The sequence below is a fragment of the Perognathus longimembris genome, chromosome 10, assembly GCF_023159225.1.
Source record: "Perognathus longimembris pacificus isolate PPM17 chromosome 10, ASM2315922v1, whole genome shotgun sequence".
In the NCBI taxonomy this organism is placed as follows: Eukaryota; Metazoa; Chordata; class Mammalia; order Rodentia; family Heteromyidae; genus Perognathus; species Perognathus longimembris.
Window position 1 is genome coordinate 21585730 of NC_063170.1, and position 22501 is coordinate 21608230.

Here is a 22501-nt window from a genome sequence, read left to right on the forward strand (position 1 = left end):
GATTGTCACTTAGGAGGCCAAAGGACCCTTCTTTATCTACCAGATCTGATTTACCCTAGACTGAAACTCAGTGAATGGTTCTCTAGTCCAGACAACTATCTGGAAGGGTTATCAAGTTCAGGACAATTTCAAGTTTAGGACAGTATAAATGCTTTTTTCTATCTCATTTTCTGAAGTTGCCTATGACCATCTGTAGATTAGAACAAGGAGAATTATAAACATGATGAATTATAAACATGATGCCAAATACTTATGTCAAACAAATCAACATACCTATTCCATCAAATATTTAACATAAATAACAACATATGAACTTCTCAGCAGTTTTTAAATGAACAATACTTTATGAAACATATTCACTATACTATGCAATAGAAGTTAAAAAATGTTTTCCGCCTTTTACCATCACCTTCCCTTTGTACTCCCCATCAACTTCTGAAACTACTAATTTACTATATTCTTTGATGAGGATGAGTTATTTGTTTTGGATTCATTGCCTAAGCAATAACATGGTCCTTCCTGAGTAGCAACATGATATTTTCTATCTATACCTGTCTTATTTTATTTAGCCTAATGTTTTTAATTTCCATGCACTTTGCCACAAATGCCAGAATTTCTCCTTTAAAGAAAAGGTAAATACTAGCTACTCACGAGACTGAGATCTGAGGAGCTTAGTTCAAGGCCAGCCTGCCCAGGAAAGTCTGTGAGACTCTTATCGCCAATTAACCAACAGAAAACTAGAAGCGGTGCTGTGGCTCAAGTGGTAAAGCACTAGCCTTGAGCTGGAAAGCTCAGGGACAGTGCCCAGGCCCAGAGTTCAAGCCCTATGACCAAGCAAAATAAAAAGTGTGTTCATAACATGTTATCTTTGTGTATTCTTCCATTGATAGACACAGGGTGATTCCAGAAGGTGACTTTTGTGAGTAGTGGTGCAATGTAATAAACAAAGGGGTGCAGACATTTGTTCAACAAACTGGTCTCAGATAACTGTACAGGAGTGGGACTGTTAGATCATATGGTAATTCTGTTTTTAATTTATTTAAAACACTGTCCCATTTTCTATTCATACCATCGGTATTTAAGTTTTTATCTTCTCATCATTGTCATGGGAATCCTCATCTTTGATTTCGCCTAACTTCCAAAAAAACCGACTTCACCATTTTTTTAACCTCTGAGTGTAATGTCATCTGTCACCTTCTCATATATTACCTTTACTGTGTCATGGTACGGTCTTGTACTCCTCACTTGGTGAAATTATTATTTTAATTCAATGTTTGCTTTTGAATTTTCTATCTGGATGATCTGTCTACTGTTGAAAGTAAGGCATTGAAGCCTCTTCTATTATTGTATTATAATCTGTCTTTCCCTTCAGATCCTTTCATTTGTTTCACATATTTAAGTTTTCTTATTCTTGAATGCACATGTATGCACAATTGTTATATCCTCTTTATGAACTAACCTCTTCACCAACTCTCAACTCATAATGCCTTTGTTTCTTTTTCCAATTTTTACTTAATGTCTCTTGTTTAATATAATTATAACTAACTGCTTTCCTACCCTTTGTCTTTTTCCTTCTTTGTTAGGCAGTCTTGGTACGCATCCCACACTAGCTGCAACCTTGCTGTATATTTCAGGCTGTCCTGAACTCATAATCTTCTTACCTTAGATTCTTGAGTGCTAAGAAAACTGGTGTGAACCACTTCATTTGGCTTTTCCTCTTGTTTCTGAAAGACAGTTTTCCTCAGTACAGCATTTTTGAGATACAGTGTTGCATCCCTGCATGCATTTGTATTCAAATATACTCATTTTCAGGAAAGCAACTTGGATTTACTTCACTCCTCTCTGAATTCATGAGAAAAACACTGGAAATGGTCAAAACTAGGCTGATTAGAAGACAACTATTAGTTTACAAAGCTTTTGGAAAATGAGCACCATCCAGCATATATATTGGATACATTCTGTTCATTCATTCTTTAATTCCATAAATATCTGGCTTAAATCCCACTTCTGCATTAGTTATAGCATATAAGGAAATCACAGAGCTGTCATCTGTCCTAGGAAGATAACCATAGGTTTCCAACAGGGCTTCAGACTTTGATGTCAGGTGTGTGTCTGGTAAACATAAACTGCACAAATCCATGTTTTCTCAGATGCTGGAGCTCCCACCTACATGTACGAGTTTCAATACCGTCCAAGCTTCTCATCAGATATGAAACCCATGACGGTGATAGGAGACCATGGGGATGAGGTCTTCTCTGTGTTTGGTGCTCCAATTCTAAGAGGTAATGCCTATTTGCTGGATATACACTTGGAAATAGGAGGCCTGGGTTCCAGACCTTCTTTTGTTTTAAACAAGTCTCTCCTCAGTCTTAATTTCCCTACTAGATGTAACTGAAGTGATCTACATTGGGTGTTCCCAATCTTCTCTTCTATATAGCTCTCCCAAGAAGGGGTATGTTTGTGTGTTTCCAGCTGTAGTCACTTTCAGGATCCTGACCTCTAACACTGGTAAGAGAAGAGTTGGCTCAACCACAATACCTTGCTCAAAGACACGAATGTCACTGCTTAATTCTCACTTTCTCACTCAGAATAAAATATCAGAATGTTAGTGATGATAAAGTCAGAAATGGCACTAACATTGACTCAGAGGTCATATGTATCTGCCTATCAACCTGAATATCATAACTGAAGTTCACATGTTTTCACCAGTAGTTTAATTAATAATGTAATATTTAAGAAAAACTTTCACAAATGTTTTAATGCCTTATCTCAGCAGTTGCAACTGAGTCAAGAGATAACTCTGGAATGCTCATGACATGCCAGTGTCTATGGGCATCAGTTTGGTGACTTCTTAGGACCTTAACAGGTTTTTTTTCCCTTTCTTTTCTTTCTTTTCCTTGAGACTTGAACTCAGGGTTAAGCGTTCTGCCACTTCACTTATACTCACAACCTACTTGTGGCTCCTGCATAGCTGGGGTGACAGGCCTGTTTCATCATGCCTGGTGGACCTTTGCATCTCTAATACCTTTTAGGTTCTATGATAATGTGAGTGTGTGTTTAAGAGGAAAGAAAATGTAGGTATGTTTAAGAAAATGGAGGCAGCAGTCCTGCAAAGCAGAAGGAACCCTAGATTGTGGCACTTCTGCCTTGATAGGAGATGGGTAGATAGGTGTGCATGAAAGACAAAGGGAAGTTGAAGGGGCCATGTGCCCATTGTTGTCCTAGATCAGCCCTTCTCAATGCACCATTCATATGTTGACTCAGTACATGTGAAGTCAGGGCCCCAAACTGCCTGTCTAGCCACCTGGTGCTGATGTTACAGCCCATGAACCACGTGTGTATGCCACAGGATTATTTTCATCTTCCTTACAGAGGGCGCCTCAGAAGAGGAAATCAACCTTAGCAAGATGGTGATGAAGTTCTGGGCCAACTTTGCTCGGACTGGGTAAGGCAGGTGGAAAAGATGGAATAAGGATGATGTGTAAGGTGGGGTGCTGTGGGGATAACTATTTGGGAATGGTGACTTCTAAAGTTTGAGTAGTAAACCCCAATCTCTGTGAACATAGTGATGGGCCAATAACCACATTCCATATCTGAGTGTTCAAAAGCCTTATGGATTAGTTATAGTTAGAGAATTCTCACAAATCTTAGAGAAATGTGAGGACTGCACAGCAACTATGTTCATTTGACTCTGTTTCCAGGAATCCCAATGCAGAGGGATTGCCCCATTGGCCAGAGTATAACCAGGAGGAAGCATATCTAGAGATTGGTACCACCACCCAGGGAGCCTATAGGCTGAAAGATAAGGAAGTGGCTTTCTGGACTGAACTCTTGACCAAGAAACCACCACAACCAGAGCACACTGAACTGTGAGCAGGAGATCTAATTGATCTGAGAAAAGCCAAAGAGCCAACACATGTACAGAAGATATTTGTAGGCCAAGAAGGCATTTTATTGTGGATAATGGAAACTTGTGTGGTAAGGATGGACAGAAGCCTTTGCAGCGGTAGAGGGATGGACATTTATATATGTGGTCTCAATTTATTAAATAAATTATCTTCATGGAAACAAATGAATGTATGTGTGTTGGGCTATGTCCGGAACCACAGATCCTTGCAGAAAAATAAGTTATTCAGGCTGCTATGTAGCATTCACTGCACCATAAAACATGAATCACAGCCAACGATATCACAGGGAAAGTCCATTTGAAATGAAACTCACCATTGTCCAACAAACCAAATCTCAGAACACATCATCAAGAGCAGACTCCATCCTAAGTCGAGTTTCACATACAATGGCAGAGATTTCCTTCAGATAAAATGCTTCTCAAAATACAAATACTAGAAAATATAAGGGCACACCTGGAAAAACTGGGATTCCAGGAAACATTCCTGAATATAATCAAGGCAGTTTATGACAAACCAACAGCAAGCATAACTCTAAGTGGTGAAAAACTAAAGCCATTCCCTTTAAAATCAGGAACAAGGCAGGGATGTCCACTCTCTCCCCTGCTCTTCAACATAGTACTAGAATTCCTAGCCAGAGCAATTAGGCAAGAAGAAAATATAAAGGGGATCCAAATAGGAAAAGATGAAGTTAAACTTTCTCTCTTTGCAGATGACATGATCCTATACCTAAAGAACCCCATAGACTCTACCCCCAAGCTACTAGAGCTGATCCAAAACATTGGCAAAGTTGCAGGATATAAAATAAACCCTCAAAAATCAACGGCCTTTCTCTATGCTAACGACCCGAAGACCAAGGCTGAAATCCGGAAAGCAACTCCTTTTGCAATAGCCCCCCCAAAACATAAAATACCTAGGAATAACCTTAACCAAAGAAGTGAAAGACCTCTTTGATGAGAACTTTAAAAGCTTGAAAAACAAAATTAAGTCAGAACTAAGGAAATGGAAAAACCTCCCATGCTCCTGGATTGGGAGGATTAATATAATCAAAATGGCAATATTGCCAAAGGCTATCTACAAATTCAATGCAATACCCATTAATATCCCAACACCACTTTTTAATGAAATAGAGGAAGCAATCCAGAAATTCATATGGAACAATAAAAGACCTAGAATAGCAAAAACAATCCTAAGCAGAAAGAACAGTGCTGGAGGAATTACAATACCCAACTTCAAGCTGTATTATAAAGCTATAGTAATAAAAACAGCTTGGTATTGGCACCGGAACAGGTCTGAAGACCAATGGAACATAATTGAAGACCCAGAAATGAACCCACAGAACTACGCCTACTTCATCTTTGATAAAGGAGCTAAAACAATAGTTTGGAAGAAAGATAGCCTCTTTAACAAATGGTGCTGGCAAAACTGGTTCAACACATGCAACAAACTAAAACTAGATCCTTATATATCACCCTGCACCAAAATCAATTCCAAATGGATTAAAGACCTCGAAATCAAAACAAACACCCTGAAAACACTAAAGGAAGGAGTAGGAGAAACACTTGGGCTCCTTGGCACAGGACAGAACTTCCTTAACAAAGACCCAGAAAGGCTACAAATCAAAGAAAGGTTGGACAAATGGGACTGCATCAAGCTGCAGAGCTTTTGCACGGCAAAGGACATAGCTTGCAAGATAAACAGAAAGCCCACAGACTGGGAGAAGATCTTTACCGGACATTCAACGGACAAAGGCCTCATATCTAAAATATATGCAGAACTAAAAAAATTACCTTCCTCCAAAACAAAACCGCAAAGAACCAATAGCCCCCTCTTCAAGTGGGCTAAAGACTTACAAAGAGACTTCTCTGATGAGGAAATGAGAATGGCCAAGAGACATATGAAAAAGTGCTCTACATCACTGGTCATAAAAGAAATGCAAATCAAAACAACATTGAGATTCCATCTCACCCCAGTAAGAATGTCATATAACAAGAAAACTAACAATAACAATTGTTGGAGGGGATGATGCCAAAACGGAATCCTACTTCATTGTTGGTGGGAATGTAAACTGGTTCAGCCACTCTGGCAAGCAGTATGGAGATTCCTCAGAAGGCTATAATATAGAACTCCCCTATGACCCAGCAACCCCACTTTTGGGTATCTATCCAAAAACCACAAACAAAATCACAGTAAAGCCATCAGCACAACAATGTTCATTGCAGCACAATTTGTCATAGCTAGAATCTGGAACCAACCCAGATGCCCCTCAGTAGATTAATGGATCAGGAAAATGTGGTACATATACACGATGGAATTTTATGCCTCTATCAGAAAGAATGATGTTGCCCCATTTGTAAGGAAATGGAAGGACTTGGAAAAAATTATACTAAGTGAAGTGAGCCAGACCCAAAGAAACACGGACTCTATGGTCTCCCTTATTGGGAATAATTAGTACAGGTTTAGGCAAGTCACAGCAGTGGATCACAAGAGCCAAATAGCTATACCCTTATGATCACATAAGATGATGCTAAGTAAAATGAACTCCATGTTATGGAAATGATTGTTATATCACAGTTGTAACTACTTTCAATGTCCCATGTGTATCTGTAGCTTCTATTATTGATGATGTTCTTGTATCACCTTCCTGTGGTTGTATCCACACTATCTCTGTAAGCTTATCTGAGTATATTGGAAACCGTCTATACTGGTATTAGAACTAGGAAATTGAAAAGGAATACCAAAATCGAGAGACACAGGGTAAAAAAAGATAACAACTACAAAAGCAATACTTGCAAAACTGTTTGGTGTAAGTGAACTGAACACCTCATGGGGGGAAAAGGAAAGGGGGAGAAGGGAGGGGGGAATGAGGGACGATGTAACAAACAGTACAAGAAATGTATCCAATGCCTAACGTATGAAACTGTAACCTCTCTGTACATCAGTTTGATAATAAAAATTTGAAAAAAAGAAAAAAAAAGAAACTATAAGGGCACAGAAACAAAATGAAATGACTCCTCTGTAAGCTAACTCTCCGGTAGTAGATTATAAAGATTTTACTATACTTTTTTTAATTTTTACCAGTCCTGGGGCTTGAACTCAGGGTTTGAGTATTGTCCCTGGCTTCTTTTTGATCAAGGCTAGTGTTAGGTCCTCTCCCTGAGGGCTCCATGTAGATGCCCCCACCTCATTAAGTCTCCACCCAGTTACCTGGGTAACCTGCAGACCTGGAGTCAGTTACCTCCCCTTTCCCTGAGGTCACATCCTAATCCCCTTGCCCCTGCCCTAGATATAAGGCAGGGCTGGGTGGGGGGTCGCTCTCTCTCTCTCCCTTCTCTCCGGCCATGGCTCATCTTGGCCACAGGCCAGCAGTTCAGTAATAAACTTTCTCTCTTGCCTGAATACCACGTGGTGTTCTCCTTTACCGGCTCCCTACTTTAAAAAACCTAACAGCTAGCATTCTACCATTTGAGCCACAGCACCATTTCCAGCTTTTTCTGTTTATGTGGTGCTGAGGAATTGAACCCAGACCCGCTAAGCCACATTCTCAGCCCCAGATTATAAAGATTTTTATAGCAAATGAAACACTGGACAAAGATTTAAGAGAATGATTCTTTTCAATGACCAATGAATTCAGTTATAATACAAATAAACATATGAATGAACCAAGCAAGACAATGAAGGATTTGAAGGCACAATTCAATAACTAGATCGAGATCCTGAAGAACAGAAATTTTGGAATAAATTTTTAAAAAGTAAAATATAAGTAAATAAAAAAAGAGAAAACAATCCCCACACTATATTAGGGCTTCAAGTCAAGATAGACGAATTACTATATTTATTTATTTATTTTGCCAGTCCTGGGCCTTGAACTCAGGGCCTGAGCACTGTCCCTGGCTTCTTTTTGCTCAAGGCTAGCACTCTGCCACTTGAGCCACAGCGCCACTTCTGGCCGTTTTCTTTATATGTGGCACTGGGGAATTGAACCCAGGGTTTCATGTATACGAGGCAAGCACTTTTGCCACTAGGCCATATTCCCAGCTCGAATTACTACATGTAGACAGTTACAAGGAAAAAGAAGAATGGATGAGTGAGTAAATGAGCATACAAGATCTGTGGGATACCACAAAGACCAAACATGTATAATTGGAATAGATGTGTGACTTGAAGTATACTTTTAAAACATAGGAAAACAATTTAAATAATAGCAGAAAAATTCCCAAATCTTGGAATAGGTACATACAAGTAAAAGTGACTTTTATATTCTCAAATAGACATGCCCAAAGAACCTCACCATGACACATAACAATTCACCTTCCAGAAATACAAAACAAAGGAAAACTAGTGTATGAAAACATGGCTGAGCAGTGGAGAGAAGATATGTGGTTGAACTATTCTCTGTTTGGGAATACAGTAACTGCAGGCCTGTGTTGTTGTTCATAAAGTGGGATTGGATAGGAAATGACTGTGGGGGTTGAAAGGAGTGTCCTTTCTGGCCTTCCCATCTGCCTTAGCCTTATCTCTCTGTCTTCCACATCTCTGGCCATCATTTTCATCTCATTTTCTTCCCTCCCTGAGGAAAACAACAAATGTGGCCATGGGGAACACATAGGTGAAAGGTGGGAAAGAGGAGAAGGGTAGGCACAAGCAGTCATCCCTTCCAGAGCTTCTGAGACTCATTCTACATCCCAATGCCTCTCTTCAATGGAGCTTCTCTTCCTTCATTCCTCTTACTCTGACCCAGCTACAGCAGAACAAGAAAGGAGAAACTGGTCTGAATCTAGCTCACAGGATCAGCTTTATCCCAAGATTGTGGCTCACAACAGTCCCAGTCTTTGTCTTGATTCACTTGGTGACCTCAGAGAGGTGAGAACCTTTGCTTTCTTGCTTACATGTTTTGTGTCTTATCACTTTAAGCTCTAATTAACTGTGAATGAAAGAATTGTTCTTTGTGGAATCATAATCACCCCTTGTGTGTATGTTACTGAGGCCCAGAGGGGAAGTAACTTGTCAGTTAACACAGCTAGGAACCAGAGGCAGGACTTGAGCCAACTCTGAACTCCAGTTTAGTACTCCCATTAAAAAATCCTTGTCCCTTGGTCTTGGGTTCCTATGTCTGTTACATTTCCTGGTTCCCAAAATGCATTGGTGGATGGAGGCTTCAGTAAGACCTTCTACTTTCAGGAGGCAAAAATCACTAGTAAAGGGTTTCAGTAATCTTCACTGAAGAGAAAGATCTTCAGAGGGTGAGGCATCTGTGTAGAGAAAGAGAGGGAGCAAGGTATCTCAATCTTAAAGGCTCAATCTCCTCCCAGACCCAGGAAGCTCCTTCTGAAGACTCTACCTCCGGCTTGTCTCTAAAAAAGGTGGTAGGATCTGGAGACATGAGCTGTGTAGCATTTCATAATTCTGTTTTTCTGCTCCCTCCCTGTGGGTCCTATCACTTCCCTTAAAGGGCTAGTTATGATAAAGTGAGATTCTTTTGACCATTCAAAGAAGAACTTAACATGTAGCAGGACTTGGTTTGTTGAATTTTAAAAGTCACAATGAGCACCACAGTTGTGAGCAGAAGCCAAAGAGACTGTACAGTCTTGCTACCCAGGGTAGCGAAAATATTAGCTCTTTCCCATTAGCTGGTGTTTGATTATACTTCTAAATGTAGCTAATGCTTTGTGAGAACCCTATATTATATAATGTATTTTAAAATAGGGACCCACACATAAAACAAGGGTGATGGCAATTTAGTGACTAGAGGCTCACAGGAACCCCACTGTGAAACTCTCTTTGCAATAATATCTCAGTATTTACTAATTCAGTATTTACTGCCCATTTGCATGACTCTATACAATGTCTATAATTCTGATACTTTTCCAGGCTTCATGGTGATGGTGGTATGAGTAAGAAGTTGAAAAAATAGTCAAAAAACTAACTCTCCCAAAGTAGAGGAAACTGGGTGGGCATGAAAACCATGAGCACAATCATATAGTCTAAAAATTTCAACTTTCTACACATTTGGTAATGTATTAAACACAAAATTCAAATTTAAAGTAAGAACAAAAATCCTCTTAACAAGAGACAAAACAACCAATAGAACTACATTCAGAAGTAATCCAGGTATTAGAATGAACTAGATATTTACAATAACTCTACAGAAAACTCAAATGAAGATGTAGATATTTTCAGTAGACACACAGAAACTATGAGAAAGAAGCAGAGACTTAGATTACTATTCTGGGAATCCACAGGTACCTACTCCTAACTCTGGATCTGTATCAAATACACACTCATTGAACCACAAGGAGTCTGCCTTGAGAGAACTGAAGCTACTGATAGTAGAATGCAGTAGGAAACTAACCTGTATCGTGTTAGGAAACACAGGTTACTTTTACTTTAAGACTGGAAGCTATGTGGTAGACAGAAAAAATTACTTATGGGATTAAGCTGGAAATGAAGTCTCAGACCACCAAAGTGGCACCATGTTTCCTGTCCTTGCCTTTAAACACAGATAATTGTGACCACATAGCATTTTCTATCTCTCTACTCCCACCCTCCAGAAACTGGGAAAAATGTGTCAGAAATGGATGCACTACAGCCACCAAGACCTGTGGTGGGGAGGGAGGGGGTGTGCACATGTGTATATGCGGGCACATATGAAAGTTAAATTATTCTTATTTGTAGATTGTGTGGTTCTACATTTCATAAGACTCCATAGAGCTCCATAGAGCTCCATAAGACTCATAGAGCTGATAAGCAAATTCAGCCAGGTAACACAATAAAAAAACAAGGTACAAAAATTAGCGGCTTTGCCTTCACCAGTAATGAGCTTGCTGAGAAAGAAGTTAGGAATGAAATTTTGCTCATGATAGCCAAACAAACAAATAACTAAATAAATAAATAAGAATAGACTAGAATAAATCTCACCAAGGAGGCAAAAAAACAAAGTACAATGAAAATTCCACAAGAAAGAAATTGAAGATGCTAGAGGGGAAAGATTTCTTATTTCCATGGTTGGGCAAATTAATATTGTTTTTAAAATATATTATTTGCAAAAGATATATATATATATAAATGCATATGCATATATACTTTTTCAATGAGCTCATCACCCAAATTCCAATATTATTCTTGACAGAACTTGCAAAAAATTCTGGAAGCACAGAAGACCCAAAGTAATCCTGATTGAAAGGAGAAATGCTGGCGTCATCACAATATCTGATGTCAAGGTTAACTACAGAGCCAGCAGCTTACACCAGTAATCCTCGCTACTCAGGAGGCTAAGATCTGAGAATCACCATTCTAAGTCAGGCTGGGCAGGAAAGACAGTGAAACTCTTACCTTCAATTAACTACCAAAAAGCTGTGGCTCAAGCAAGAAAACTGGTCCTTAAATTCAAGCTCCAGGACCAGAACTATATGTATATATATATAATATATGTATGTACACATATATAGTGATTATATAATGACTACGATGATTTTGTAGTGCATGTATATGTGCATATATGTGCATATATTTATATTAAAGTTTATTTACTCTGGTATATATACAGAGTAAATAATGTATATTTATATATACACATATATACAGAATTGAGGAAAAGTTCTGCCATCTCTTCATCTGACAGCATTATTATCTAGAATAGATGGGAAATCTAAAAAGTTAACTTCAGAAACACTGATAGCACAGTCACTAAATGGCTATAGATCTAAACATGTACTTCTCAAAAGAAAACAACACAAGTGGTCAAAAATATGTTACCAAAGATTCCTAATATGTTTAGCCATGAGGGAAATACATATCAAAATATTTACATCATTTGAGTCAGAATGGTTATTGCCCAAAAAGCAAAAAAAAAATGCTGACAAAGTTGTGAGGGGAAAGGTGTATGTGCACTGTTAGAAATTTAAACTACTTTATCCAGTTTGGAAGGTAGTACAGAAGATCCTCCAAAAAACTATAAATAGGAAAAACCATCAGATCTAGCTATATCACATCTTGGGTGTGTACTCAAAGTAAGTGAAGAGTCAGCATACAACAGCAATATCTGTGTACCGTCGGTTATTGTGGCCTAGTCACAACAGCCAAGGTATGGAATTAGCTTGTGTACCTAACAATAGCTGGATGGAAAAGAACAACATGGTACATATACCCAATTGACTGTAGCTATAATGTAAAATGAAATGATTTCACTTACAGGAAAATGGAAGGAACTAGAACTCATTTGTAAAGCAACTCAGAAAGTCTCTGCACTTGGGCAATGTGCTTCAAGCCCATTCCAAGGCCAAAACTGATGTGGCCAAAATGGATATCTGTCCCACAGTGAACAGGTCTATGTCTGAAGCTGGAACTGGTTTAAAAGCTCTGTTGAAAAGATCTGGCATAGGAATTGGACATCAGTTTCTATTAGGTGCTTTGCTTACTTGGGAGAGCTTGCCCTGTGCTGGCTTTTGCGTTCTGCTCTCTGTGCTCCCCAGAGGTAGGAGATTAGATGGTGGCAATCTCTTTGTTGCTGGTCAGCACAGTCCAGGGGCTCAGTTTGCTGGTCTTGGCTTGGTGGTAAGGGTCATAGGACTTTTGGATTTTAAAATGGCAAGCCGGGACTTAATTCTTCCTCAAGCAGGAAGCTATCAGTGATATCTGTCCAAACTAGGATGATTGGGCTTATGGGCGAAGTGACACAGATAACTGTCGTTCTTGCCTTCCATGTTTTCATTTTCTTATACTAAGGCAGACATTCCATTATCACCCACCCGATTTCTTTAGCTCTTCTGAGGATGGTTTGCTACATGAATAGCTGCTCATTATGGAGTGGATGTGGGGAAGATCTATGAAGGACCATTTATAAAACAACAACTATATTTTTATTATTTTAAGTAGTTATACAAAGGGGTTACTATTGACCATGTCAGTATATGAGTAAAACGCATCTTAACTGATACCATCCCTTGCTCCCCCATCCTTCTCAACCCCACCCACCCCCTCAAATTTCCTAGTGTCATCGGACATACACTGAATATCCTATGACTGTCCATGGAGGTTCTTAGATTTCATCTTGCTCTGTCATTTTTTTATGAGTGTTATTTTTTTCCTGCCATTTAGAAAGTGTTACTTAGCAGGTTGTGAGTCTTCCAGGAGAGTGGATTTGATTAAAGGCCAGAAACTAAGACTCCATGCTCTCTACAAGTTCACAATGTTTTTGTTATTAACAAATTATATTTTCATAGCACATAGAATATGGACAAATTGACTCTGAAACAGAGCCATAGTGCTGTCATCAGGCATACAAGGGATATTTTCTAGTCACCTGTTTTCTGTTATTGCAAAAACATAAAATACCTAATTGCTTTGTCACGGTAAAATAAGCCATTCAAATTCTTACAGAAAGCTCTATTTACTTATTTATTTGTTTACTCATTCATTCACTTTCTTTAATTTTATTTCAAACAGTCTTGGTTTTGTTCCACTACATTAATCCAAAGAAAAACTTTAGGAGCAAATCACATCAGAATTTACATGTGAATTTCCAGCATTTAGTAGAGGGCAGAACCACCACAAGAAATCATTGTTCCTTTCTAGCCCTTGAATGCCCCTCACACTCCCCAACATCTCCACTCACTGACAACCACACCACCCACGACCACCCCATCTCCACCCCCACCCAGCCTCACATTCTCATCCACCCACCATTATACACCCCACTTATTCCTCACCCTCACCCCACCCCCAGGCTCCTGAGCTGCTGGGGAGTGAAGAGCTTGGACAGAGTACAACTTGCTCAGATTAGGAACCATGACAAATAAATAATTCAGAAACCAATACCATATCTATTGCTGTTTTTCTCTGTAACAGGTAGAAAGGGACAATCCTTAACCTGAAAAGACTAAACTACAGCAGATTAGAGGTTTTGGCTGGCAGGGATGTTTTTCCTGTGTAGCTTTTTTTTGTGTGGAGGGAAATGCCAGGGATTTTGGTAAATGTTTGAAAAGTGAATGGGTAAATAGATGAATCATTAGAACAAGGACTATGGAGAGATGGGGGAGGGGTGTTAATTTACTGTTAGAGTGTTCTGCCAAAATGTCTGTGTTTTGAAACATGGTGATTTTCCTGACCCTGGCCATGTGTGATGGGGCAAGGCCACTTGGCAGGAATATTACAAAGCTAATTTAGGCATGAGAAGGGGATAAGATGAAGTGTAAGATCACTTCTAAATGCAACAGCCTGTAACTCTCAGAAATACCAGCCCTAAGTAGTTTGAGTGATTTTAGAGAGGAGTCGTAATTTGCAGCTGAACACCTTTGGGACTTTGAGATGCTCTAAACTTTTCAGTTTTGTTGTGAGAACCCCACGCCAAAGCTTCGCCCTGCCAAAGGTGCCTGGCTGCTGATGCTTGCCTTTAGGGAGCTCACGGGGCGTTGAGGTTAGAGTCCCGCAAGGAGAAACCCTTATGTAAGAAGTTGTGAGACCAGTTTGTGACCATCTGTAATTTGAGATTTGGGTACTGGCTGTTCAGATAAAAGAGTAAACTCTGGGTGGGCGTGGTTTGTAGCTCCTAGTTCTGAAGGGCACTCAAGAAGCTCCTTGGAGGAGGTATGGCTTACAAAAACAATTTTAGATTATGCAATTAGGCTTGGTGGGCAGGATTTGTGGGTGTGAGGGTGGGCAAGACTCCAGCTCTGGAGCCGAATCAGTGCCTTCCCCTGGAGCAGCAGGGACCAAACTGATCTCTGTGCTGTGATCCACCATGTGGCTCTGTGCTCTGGTCGTGACTTCTCTTGCTGCTTGTCCAGCTTGGGGTGAGTTCTTCTGGAATTCAAGTGTCAGGATGCAAACGTGGAGATTTAGTCCTGGGTAAAGGTGGATAGAGATGTGGCTGGGTGAGGCAATACAGAACTGGTTTGTGGCAGTGTTCACTCTCTGGATCAGGATTTGCACGGAGAGCAGCTGAGCCCCGGCAGCCCCAGCAAAAACATAGAGCAGGATGAGCACCAGGCGACTCCCAGCTGCAGGCATCTGGTGTTGCTCAGGGAAATAAAATAGCCTCATGCCTCAACAAGAGGAATTAAGAGACGTCATTGTAATCTGGATAGATCTGGTTACAGAGGATTCACAAAATAGGGAAATAAAGCACTTAAGGACCAGAGTTGGAGTGGTGGGGTCTGAATACCAGCATTTCTCGGCTGGTGTCCTAGGACATGGTACCTATTTTCCTGTGTCTGGGCCACTCCATTTCTAAGATAGGGGTGAGAGTAGTATTTTCCTTCCTGGGCTGCAGTGTTGCCGAAATGATAGTATTTAGGAGGGTTATTGGTGTAGAGGAGGTAAGGAGAAAGGGTAAATATGGAGCTTGGTTTAAAATGTTTTCTCTCATTTGTAATAATTAGTACTGGTCTAGGATAGTCCTAGCAAAGGATACAATGGCTTAATAGCTATGTATATGACCATATAAAATGATGCAAATTGAAATGAACTTCGAGATATAGAAACAAGAGGTTTTCCTTTTTGTTGTTTTTAATGTACCATATGAAGTTATTTCTTCTATCTTTCTTTTGTGTTTTCCTTTGCTTTATCACGTTGTCCCAGTTTTTTATTTTGGCTTCCTGTGTTTTGTATATATGTTTATCTGATTTGGGGAAGGGAAGGGGAACAACAAAATGGTAAGACAAAGGGCAAAGGGTGAACCCATGCAACTGCAATACTCACAAGACACTATGTTGGAAATGAACTTTACAGCTGGGAGGGGGGCAGTTGGGGGAGAGAAAGTGAGAGAAAAATGCGGGAGGGGTAACAATGTTCAGCAATAAATGTACTCATTACCTTATGTATGTAATTGTAACCCTTCTGTACATCACCGTGACAATAAGATTAAATTAAAAATATGTAGTTTATTTACAGAAATTAATGACATGGTTAAATGCAAACAAAGCTGTTGGTCTCAAGAGGAGGGAACACAGCACTGATTAGGATAAGGGCACAACACTAGAGCAGTAGGAGGCTGAGGTGGAGAGGAGCTTATAAAAGAACCTTTGTTGTATGTATCCTGAAAGGCAGAGAGGAGGTAAGGTAAGCTGGCACCGGGGCTGGCCAGGGGGAGTTATTGCAGGGGACTTTGGGCACAGTAACAGTCCTCACAGCCTCTAGCTTCAGTCACCCATGTCCTGTGCCATTCTACCTGGCACAACTTCCCAACTGTCCCTGTCTCCTCTAGACTCACCTCATTCACACCTTTCCCTCTTCCACAGCCACTACACCTGGCCAAGGATGAAGTCATCTTTCAAAATTCCTAACATACTTCTCCTTATTTTGTTGCAATGTAAAAGGCTTCAATGTTCAAGAAATAAATCTAGAAATGCATCAAAAAAGAAAAGCAACCTGAGAAGCCATTATGATGAATGAATATACTGCCCAGGAACTATATCTCAGTGCTGTGGTCACAATTAGCAAGGCCACAAGGGAAAACAGCCCAAGACTTGCTCTGAATAACATGAAGCTGGGCTATAGTTTTGTAACCTGGCATTCTGTAAAGAGTTTCTATGGTTATTGGCTATTCTTGATATACATGTGCTCCCCAAATTCTTGAGGTCAAGCTCTGATAAACTCAAAATCTTGAATAATAAAACTGATAAGACCCCAAAATCCTAAATTACATATCTGCTATCCAAGCCTCCCAGAAAGTTAACTTTAATGTTAGTTGTAGGACTTAATAACAACAACAAAAGTAATTTAAATATCCACAGTTTGGAACAATTGATACTATGAGAAAACAGAAATGAGATTTCCTGCCAGTTTTATTGACTACTGTCCTGTTAGATCATATCAGGAATTTTCTTTTCTTTTCTTTACTAGCCACATGCTTTGACAGAAATGCTGACAAATTGTCTCTATCTAAAGGGAAGCACTGGAAGGGTGAGCGGGTAGAAGCCATGTCCTATGAGGCTCATGACTGCTTGAGGATATTGAAACTAGACAAGAGAAGGGGCCAGTTTTCCTCATACCAAATTTGGTTCATTCAACTGAAGGCTAGGTGACTGAAGTGACTTACTCAAGGTCACATGCCAAAACAGTGAGAGACCCACCGAAAAGCCAAGACTACCTCTTGTTTGTAAATTGACCTCATTTCCTCTCCATGTACCAGGGCACCAGGCCTCACCACCCGTGGTGAACACTGTGCAAGGTAAAGTCCTGGGGAAGTACGTCAGCTTACAGGGGTTTGCACAGCCTGTGGCTGTCTTCCTGGGAGTCCCGTTTGCCAAGCCCCCTCTGGGATCCCTGAGGTTTGCTCCACCGCAGCCTGCAGAGCCATGGAGCTTCGTGAAGAACACCACCTCCTACCCTCCTATGTAAGTTCCTGCAGTTCCCTGAGCAGCTCGGTGGGGATATTCATCTCAACACGATGCAAGGAGTCAAGACAATCCCAATTGGGTGCATTTTATTCTGGAATCCTCAAGAGCATTGGAGAATTTTGAAATTCCTGGAACTCTCACAGCATTTTCAGGTCCTTTACTCAGCACACATCCATTAATGTTCTGGGTTCTGGGTTATAATGATTCACTAGAGAAGACAAAAACTCTCCAAACTTGTAGTATAGCACAGAGAAAGGGAAGGGGGAGAAGGGAAGAGAAAAAGGAGAGAGAGAATATTAGTGGATATTGGGGGGGGGGGGGAAACGAACAAAGCAATTTCAAAATATAGTAGATGACAAGTGCTTCAGAAGTACACAGTAGTTCAGGCAAAGGAGATGAAAGATAGGATGTGATGTATTCTCATTTTGAACCTTGCCATGGCTAGTGACTAGGGTAGGAGAGGATGTATAAGGAAAAGAGGAGAGAAGAGGCTTGTAAGAAGTATAATGGGGGAATCTAATTGCCAAGCTACCAATCAGTGTTTAGCACTGGTTGCTGCACCTTCATCACCTTGGCCAACTGGGTGGAAAGACCTTAGGTTCCAGAGGCCCCGCAGCCACCGCGGACCACCTCAGCCTCCTACATCAGACACCATTCACTTCCTTAACCAGGTGCTTCTGAGGAATTCCAGGATCTTCCTTCTGGCTGCCTTCTTTACTGCCGTTTCTTTTCCTTAAAAAACAGTATTTGCCATTTTTATGACATGAAGACTATGAACAATTCAACTACCCAGAAAAAGTTGCTTTTCATTAACATTCGTGATTTTTTCTTTTTGCCTTTCATATGCTGTATATTTTTCTCTATGAAAATGGATGATAAATACAGATCTGCCTGGCTCATTTATGACATCAACATCATTCTGTCATTAAATATAACAGCCTACGATCCAACAGCTATATTTAAATGGGTACTAACCTGTAATTTGCTTACCCATTCTCTTATTTGGGGCACTAATATTTATTTCTGTGTGTGCTCTTGGCATTGCAAATAACATTGTGATGGACACATAGCTAGCCCATTCAGGAATAGTGTAGTAGGATTCCATGAAATGAGTTTTTTGAGTCACAGAGTATATACATCTCATCATATTTTTCTCAGAAATATCTCAACAATAACTAGATCCACCACTCAACAACTTACTTTTTGTCTATTTGGTAAATAATGATACTACAATCAGCTTAACAACAGTAAACATGATCTTGGCCTTCATTGTATATTTAAATAATAATGAAGTTGAACTTCTTTTTGCTCTTTTAAGATTTCAAGTACTCCTTTTATGACTATTACAATGTGTGGCCTTAGTAATCTATGGAAATTTCCCCAGGATGGAATCTGGGTATCACCTTTGCCAGCTCCATTTCCACCACTTGAAAGATGTGCCTTCCTGACCTCTGATGCCTGCCTTTAAGTTCATTGAGACCTGTGGAATTTTGCTTCTACTGTAGTTGGAAAGAGAGGCAGCAGAGGGCATGGCTCTTCCTGGCTACACAACATGAAACTTCCCCAGCCACTTAGTGCCTCAGATACTATCTATAAAAGAGGATATTAACTAAAACCATGCCTGAATCTCATCTGAGGCTTTAATGAGTATATAAGGAAAATTTAAATCAGTGCCTGGCACACTAGGAAAACCTAGTAAACAATACCAATTCTCTGTGTGTGTGTGTGTGTGTGTGTGTGTGTGTGCATGCATGTGTGCGTGTGCCAGACCTGGGGCTTGAACTTAGAGCCTAACACTGTCCCTGAGCTTTTCACTCAAGGCTACTGCTCTACCACTGAGCCACAGCTCCACTTGCAACAATATAAATTCTATTTGATGTTGAAACTGAGACTTCTTGTCAGGGCAAGCAGATGATACAGTCTTAGCAGGCCAGAGCTTCAAGGCCCTAAAAGAAAGCACTTGACTTACTTAGGCCCTGCTGACTGTGGCCCTGAGTAGGGAAGAATTCACCTGAAGTCAGCTAGCACATACAGGGGCAGGGCAGGCGTGGAAGGCAATTCTGCTGAGTTTGCACACAGATGCAGAAGCCTAGCTTAACTGTCTGTCTTTCGAGGGAGTTCTCTGGTGGATAAAGTCTCCTAGGGAGTAGCACATGCAAACCAGTGGGTGAGCCTGTCCATCCTCTAGCTCATTGTGGAAAGGACAGAAGCGGGCAGGGGCTTGTCCCATGAGCACAGGGAATGTCATCTTCAGGGCAAGTCAACATTTTGGATAATCCTCTCCTTGGCCCAGGGCATCCCAAAGGCCCTGGGAAGGGGGAGAGGAATGGATCCTTCTAGTCTACATGGTCTGTGAGGTTCAAAGGAGTCCAGCATTCCCGATAGGATCCCAGGAACCCTTGTGCCCATCTCAAGGTCTCAAGTCTCCTGGTGGCAGCTCCACTGACAGGCTCAAGTATCCCCAGTGCAAGTCCAGCCCCAGCTGACACTTCTAGCTTCCATCAGGTGGCACCTCAAGTGTCTCAGTGCTCTTTCTTCCCTCCCAGGTGCTCCCAGGATGCAGTGGGGGGACAGGTGCTCTCGGAACTCTTCACCAACAGGAAGGAGAGCATTCCTCTCAGGTTTTCTGAGGACTGTCTGTACCTAAATATTTATACTCCTGCCGACTTGACGAAGAACAGCAGGCTGCCGGTGAGCATGGCGACCACTGGTCAACACTGGCGACTGCCAGTGTCTGGAATCCCAAGTGCAGGCTGGAAGGGGGTGGGGACAGCTGCAGGTGGGGGCGGGATGGGCAGGAGTGAATCAGGTGCTGAGAGCTCCTGCGTCACGTCCCCTCTCACCTGTGGCAGCACACGTCAGGCACGCACAACATGATTTTTCCAAGTTCTCTCATACTAAGAGCAGGAGAAGAATGATTAGCAATGCTGAAATTAGACCATAGTTTTAAGATTACAGATCCAATTACCAGAGACACTAAGACATAATTTCCACTAATAACAAGCCATTCTTTACATAAAGAGAAACTGAGACTCACATGGGAGTCACACAGTAGGGTGGCAGACTCACATAGCAGGTCTCTGGTGTGCAAGCCTGTGCTCCTTGACGTGGACTACAAAAGCAGTTGTGTGTGGTTTTGCTGGGCACACCACAAGGGACCTCTTGCGCTGTATCTGGCAACCTTCACTGCCCCACAAATAGGAGTGGTGCAAGTCAGGCCCTCCCTGAGAAGCACTTTCCTTGCCTTTGGTGCATAATCTAGGGCAGGTTTTGTAGCTCCTTTCTTCCTCTAATGGCCTTTGGCACTGGCCACTGGCACAGTGACTCAGCACTCCCATGTAAGTGGAGGGCCAGAGGTCAGGCAGGCTGCCAGGATGGAGCCACGTGGTGGGGACACCATAGGGTGGCGCTAGATCACTCTGGCAGGGAGCCCAGGAGTGGGCAGGAGATTGTGAACTTGATTGGAAACTGGTCCTAAAGTACTTTGCGGTGCAAAGGGCATGGTGGGGTGTTACTCATTTACTAGTTACTGTCCTGGGTACTGAGAGCCCCCAAACATAGTCAGACGTGGGGTCAGGCCAAGGAGGAGCCTGAGCCATCACCTGAGTCCTGTCTTCAAAGCTTTGGGCTCTGAGCTGCATGCACATGTGGTTAATTTCTTCAGCAGGTCAGCCCTTGGGTCCACCCTCATTAGAGATGACCTTGACTCAGCCCTCCCTTGAGGTAGCAGGATCATGGGGGGGGGCAGGGGAGGAGGAGAAGGCTCAGAGAGAAACAGGGGCTTTGGGATTGGGAGGCAATAAAGACTCCAAGTATGGACCCAGCTTCTAAAAAGTACAGTCTAGAGTTAAATGTGCCTATAAATCTAACAGTAAACTCACTGGGTGATAGACATGTGGCTGAAAATGAATTTACGGAAGTATATGCAATAGAATGTATGGAGAGCTCAAATAGTATCATTCTTTAGAAAGACTAAGTCAAAGCCCAACAAGATAAGTATCAGTACATGGGTACTTGCATGGGGGGGACAGGGACGGGGAGGAGAATGAAGGGAAAAGGGAGGGACTACACATTCAAGAATTCATTGTATAGACCACAAAATAGAGAAAAATAAGGGAAGGGCTGGGTCGAAAGCATTGAAGGGGGTGACATAGATCAAAATATACTGTATACCACTTTGTTTAATGCCAGAAATATTCAATTCATACCCTACAGAGTTAAGAAAAGTGAGGGAATGGATAGATTGAGAGAGATAGGTGAGAACATTGAAAGAGGTGACATTGATCAAGACACACTACATTCATAAACTGCTTTGTCGAACGGCTACTCCTTTGTTCAACTACTAAAAGATGATACAAATATTTAATGAAAATCTTACCATACATGTGGATATTTTGCCGAACAACAACAAAACATCTTTGACTGAACAGATGAGAAACTTGAAAAGCTTCTTACCTTCTCAGCCTGTTTCTTGAAATGGGAATAACCACCTGTGAACATCAGCGCAGACTGTTGGGATTAGCTCCCTCTGGCTGAGCACACAAACAGCAGGGATGATCATGCACTAGTGAGAACCACAGGACGGTGCTCCTGAGCTTCCAGCCACTCACTGAGCAGGGGCCATGACTGCAGAGCTAGACAGCTTGGCATGTGGAAGTTGGGGCCAAATGGCTTGGGTCATGTCCTCCTGTGGGAACTTGGGCAGGCACAGTGAATGGACAATGATTGGAACTTATTTCATGGACATATTACATCTAGTGCTTTAGTATCACTTTTGGTTCATAGTTCAAATTAAAATTCTATTTTTATTAGCAGTGTTGTTATGGACATCCTCGACCTCCTCTGTTCCTGTGACAGCCATCCGAGCCTGCAGAGCTCTGGGAGGACATGGCACTGAGGAAGAGGGGAGAGCAGGGAGTGTAGAGTGGCTGACGAGCTGGGCCTGGCTGGGAGAGCTGGGGAGGAGAACAAATACCTTGTGCATCTTTGCTGGGCACCGGTGTTGTCTGCATGACGACCTCCTTTGGGAGGCCATTGGGAGACCGGTTTAGACAGCCTCTGCCTCCCCAATTCTTCCTCCTGTGATCTCCATGCTGTGTGCAGGTGATGGTGTGGATCCACGGAGGTGGACTGTTGATTGGTGGGGCATCGACCTATGATGGACTGGCCCTCTCTGCCCATGAGAACGTGGTGGTGGTGACCATTCAGTACCGCCTGGGCATCTTGGGGTTCTTCAGGTAAGGTGATGGGCTCTTTTCT

The 22501-nt window shown here is 41.6% G+C and overlaps 2 protein-coding genes across 7 annotated transcripts in view; both read left to right on the forward strand.

The window, feature by feature from the left end:
- The window catches only part of LOC125358442 (carboxylesterase 1E-like), a 50902-nt gene that overhangs the window by 15620 nt on the left and 12781 nt on the right, over window positions 1–22501 (forward strand). Inside the window, exons 11-13 of one of the 3 annotated variants that reach the window (XM_048355571.1) lie at window positions 2151–2282; window positions 3373–3445; window positions 3702–3900. In XM_048355571.1, coding sequence (XP_048211528.1) covers window positions 2151–2282; window positions 3373–3445; window positions 3702–3873 — 377 coding nt within the window. In that variant the 3' untranslated portion in view covers window positions 3874–3900. Of the gene's footprint in view, window positions 1–2150; window positions 2283–3369; window positions 3446–3701; window positions 3901–22501 lie in introns of those variants that run through there. The other 2 variants (XM_048355574.1, XM_048355573.1) reach the window with 2 other exon arrangements.
- Window positions 14541–22501, forward strand: part of LOC125358441 (carboxylesterase 1D-like) — a 46086-nt gene continuing 38125 nt past the window's right edge. For 2 of the 4 annotated variants that reach the window (XM_048355565.1, XM_048355568.1), the window contains exon 1: window positions 14577–14695. In XM_048355565.1, the coding sequence (XP_048211522.1) occupies window positions 14644–14695 (52 nt within the window). In that variant the 5' untranslated portion in view covers window positions 14577–14643. Of the gene's footprint in view, window positions 14696–17034; window positions 17240–19788; window positions 19934–20753; window positions 20966–22345; window positions 22480–22501 lie in introns of those variants that run through there. The other 2 variants (XM_048355566.1, XM_048355570.1) reach the window with 2 other exon arrangements.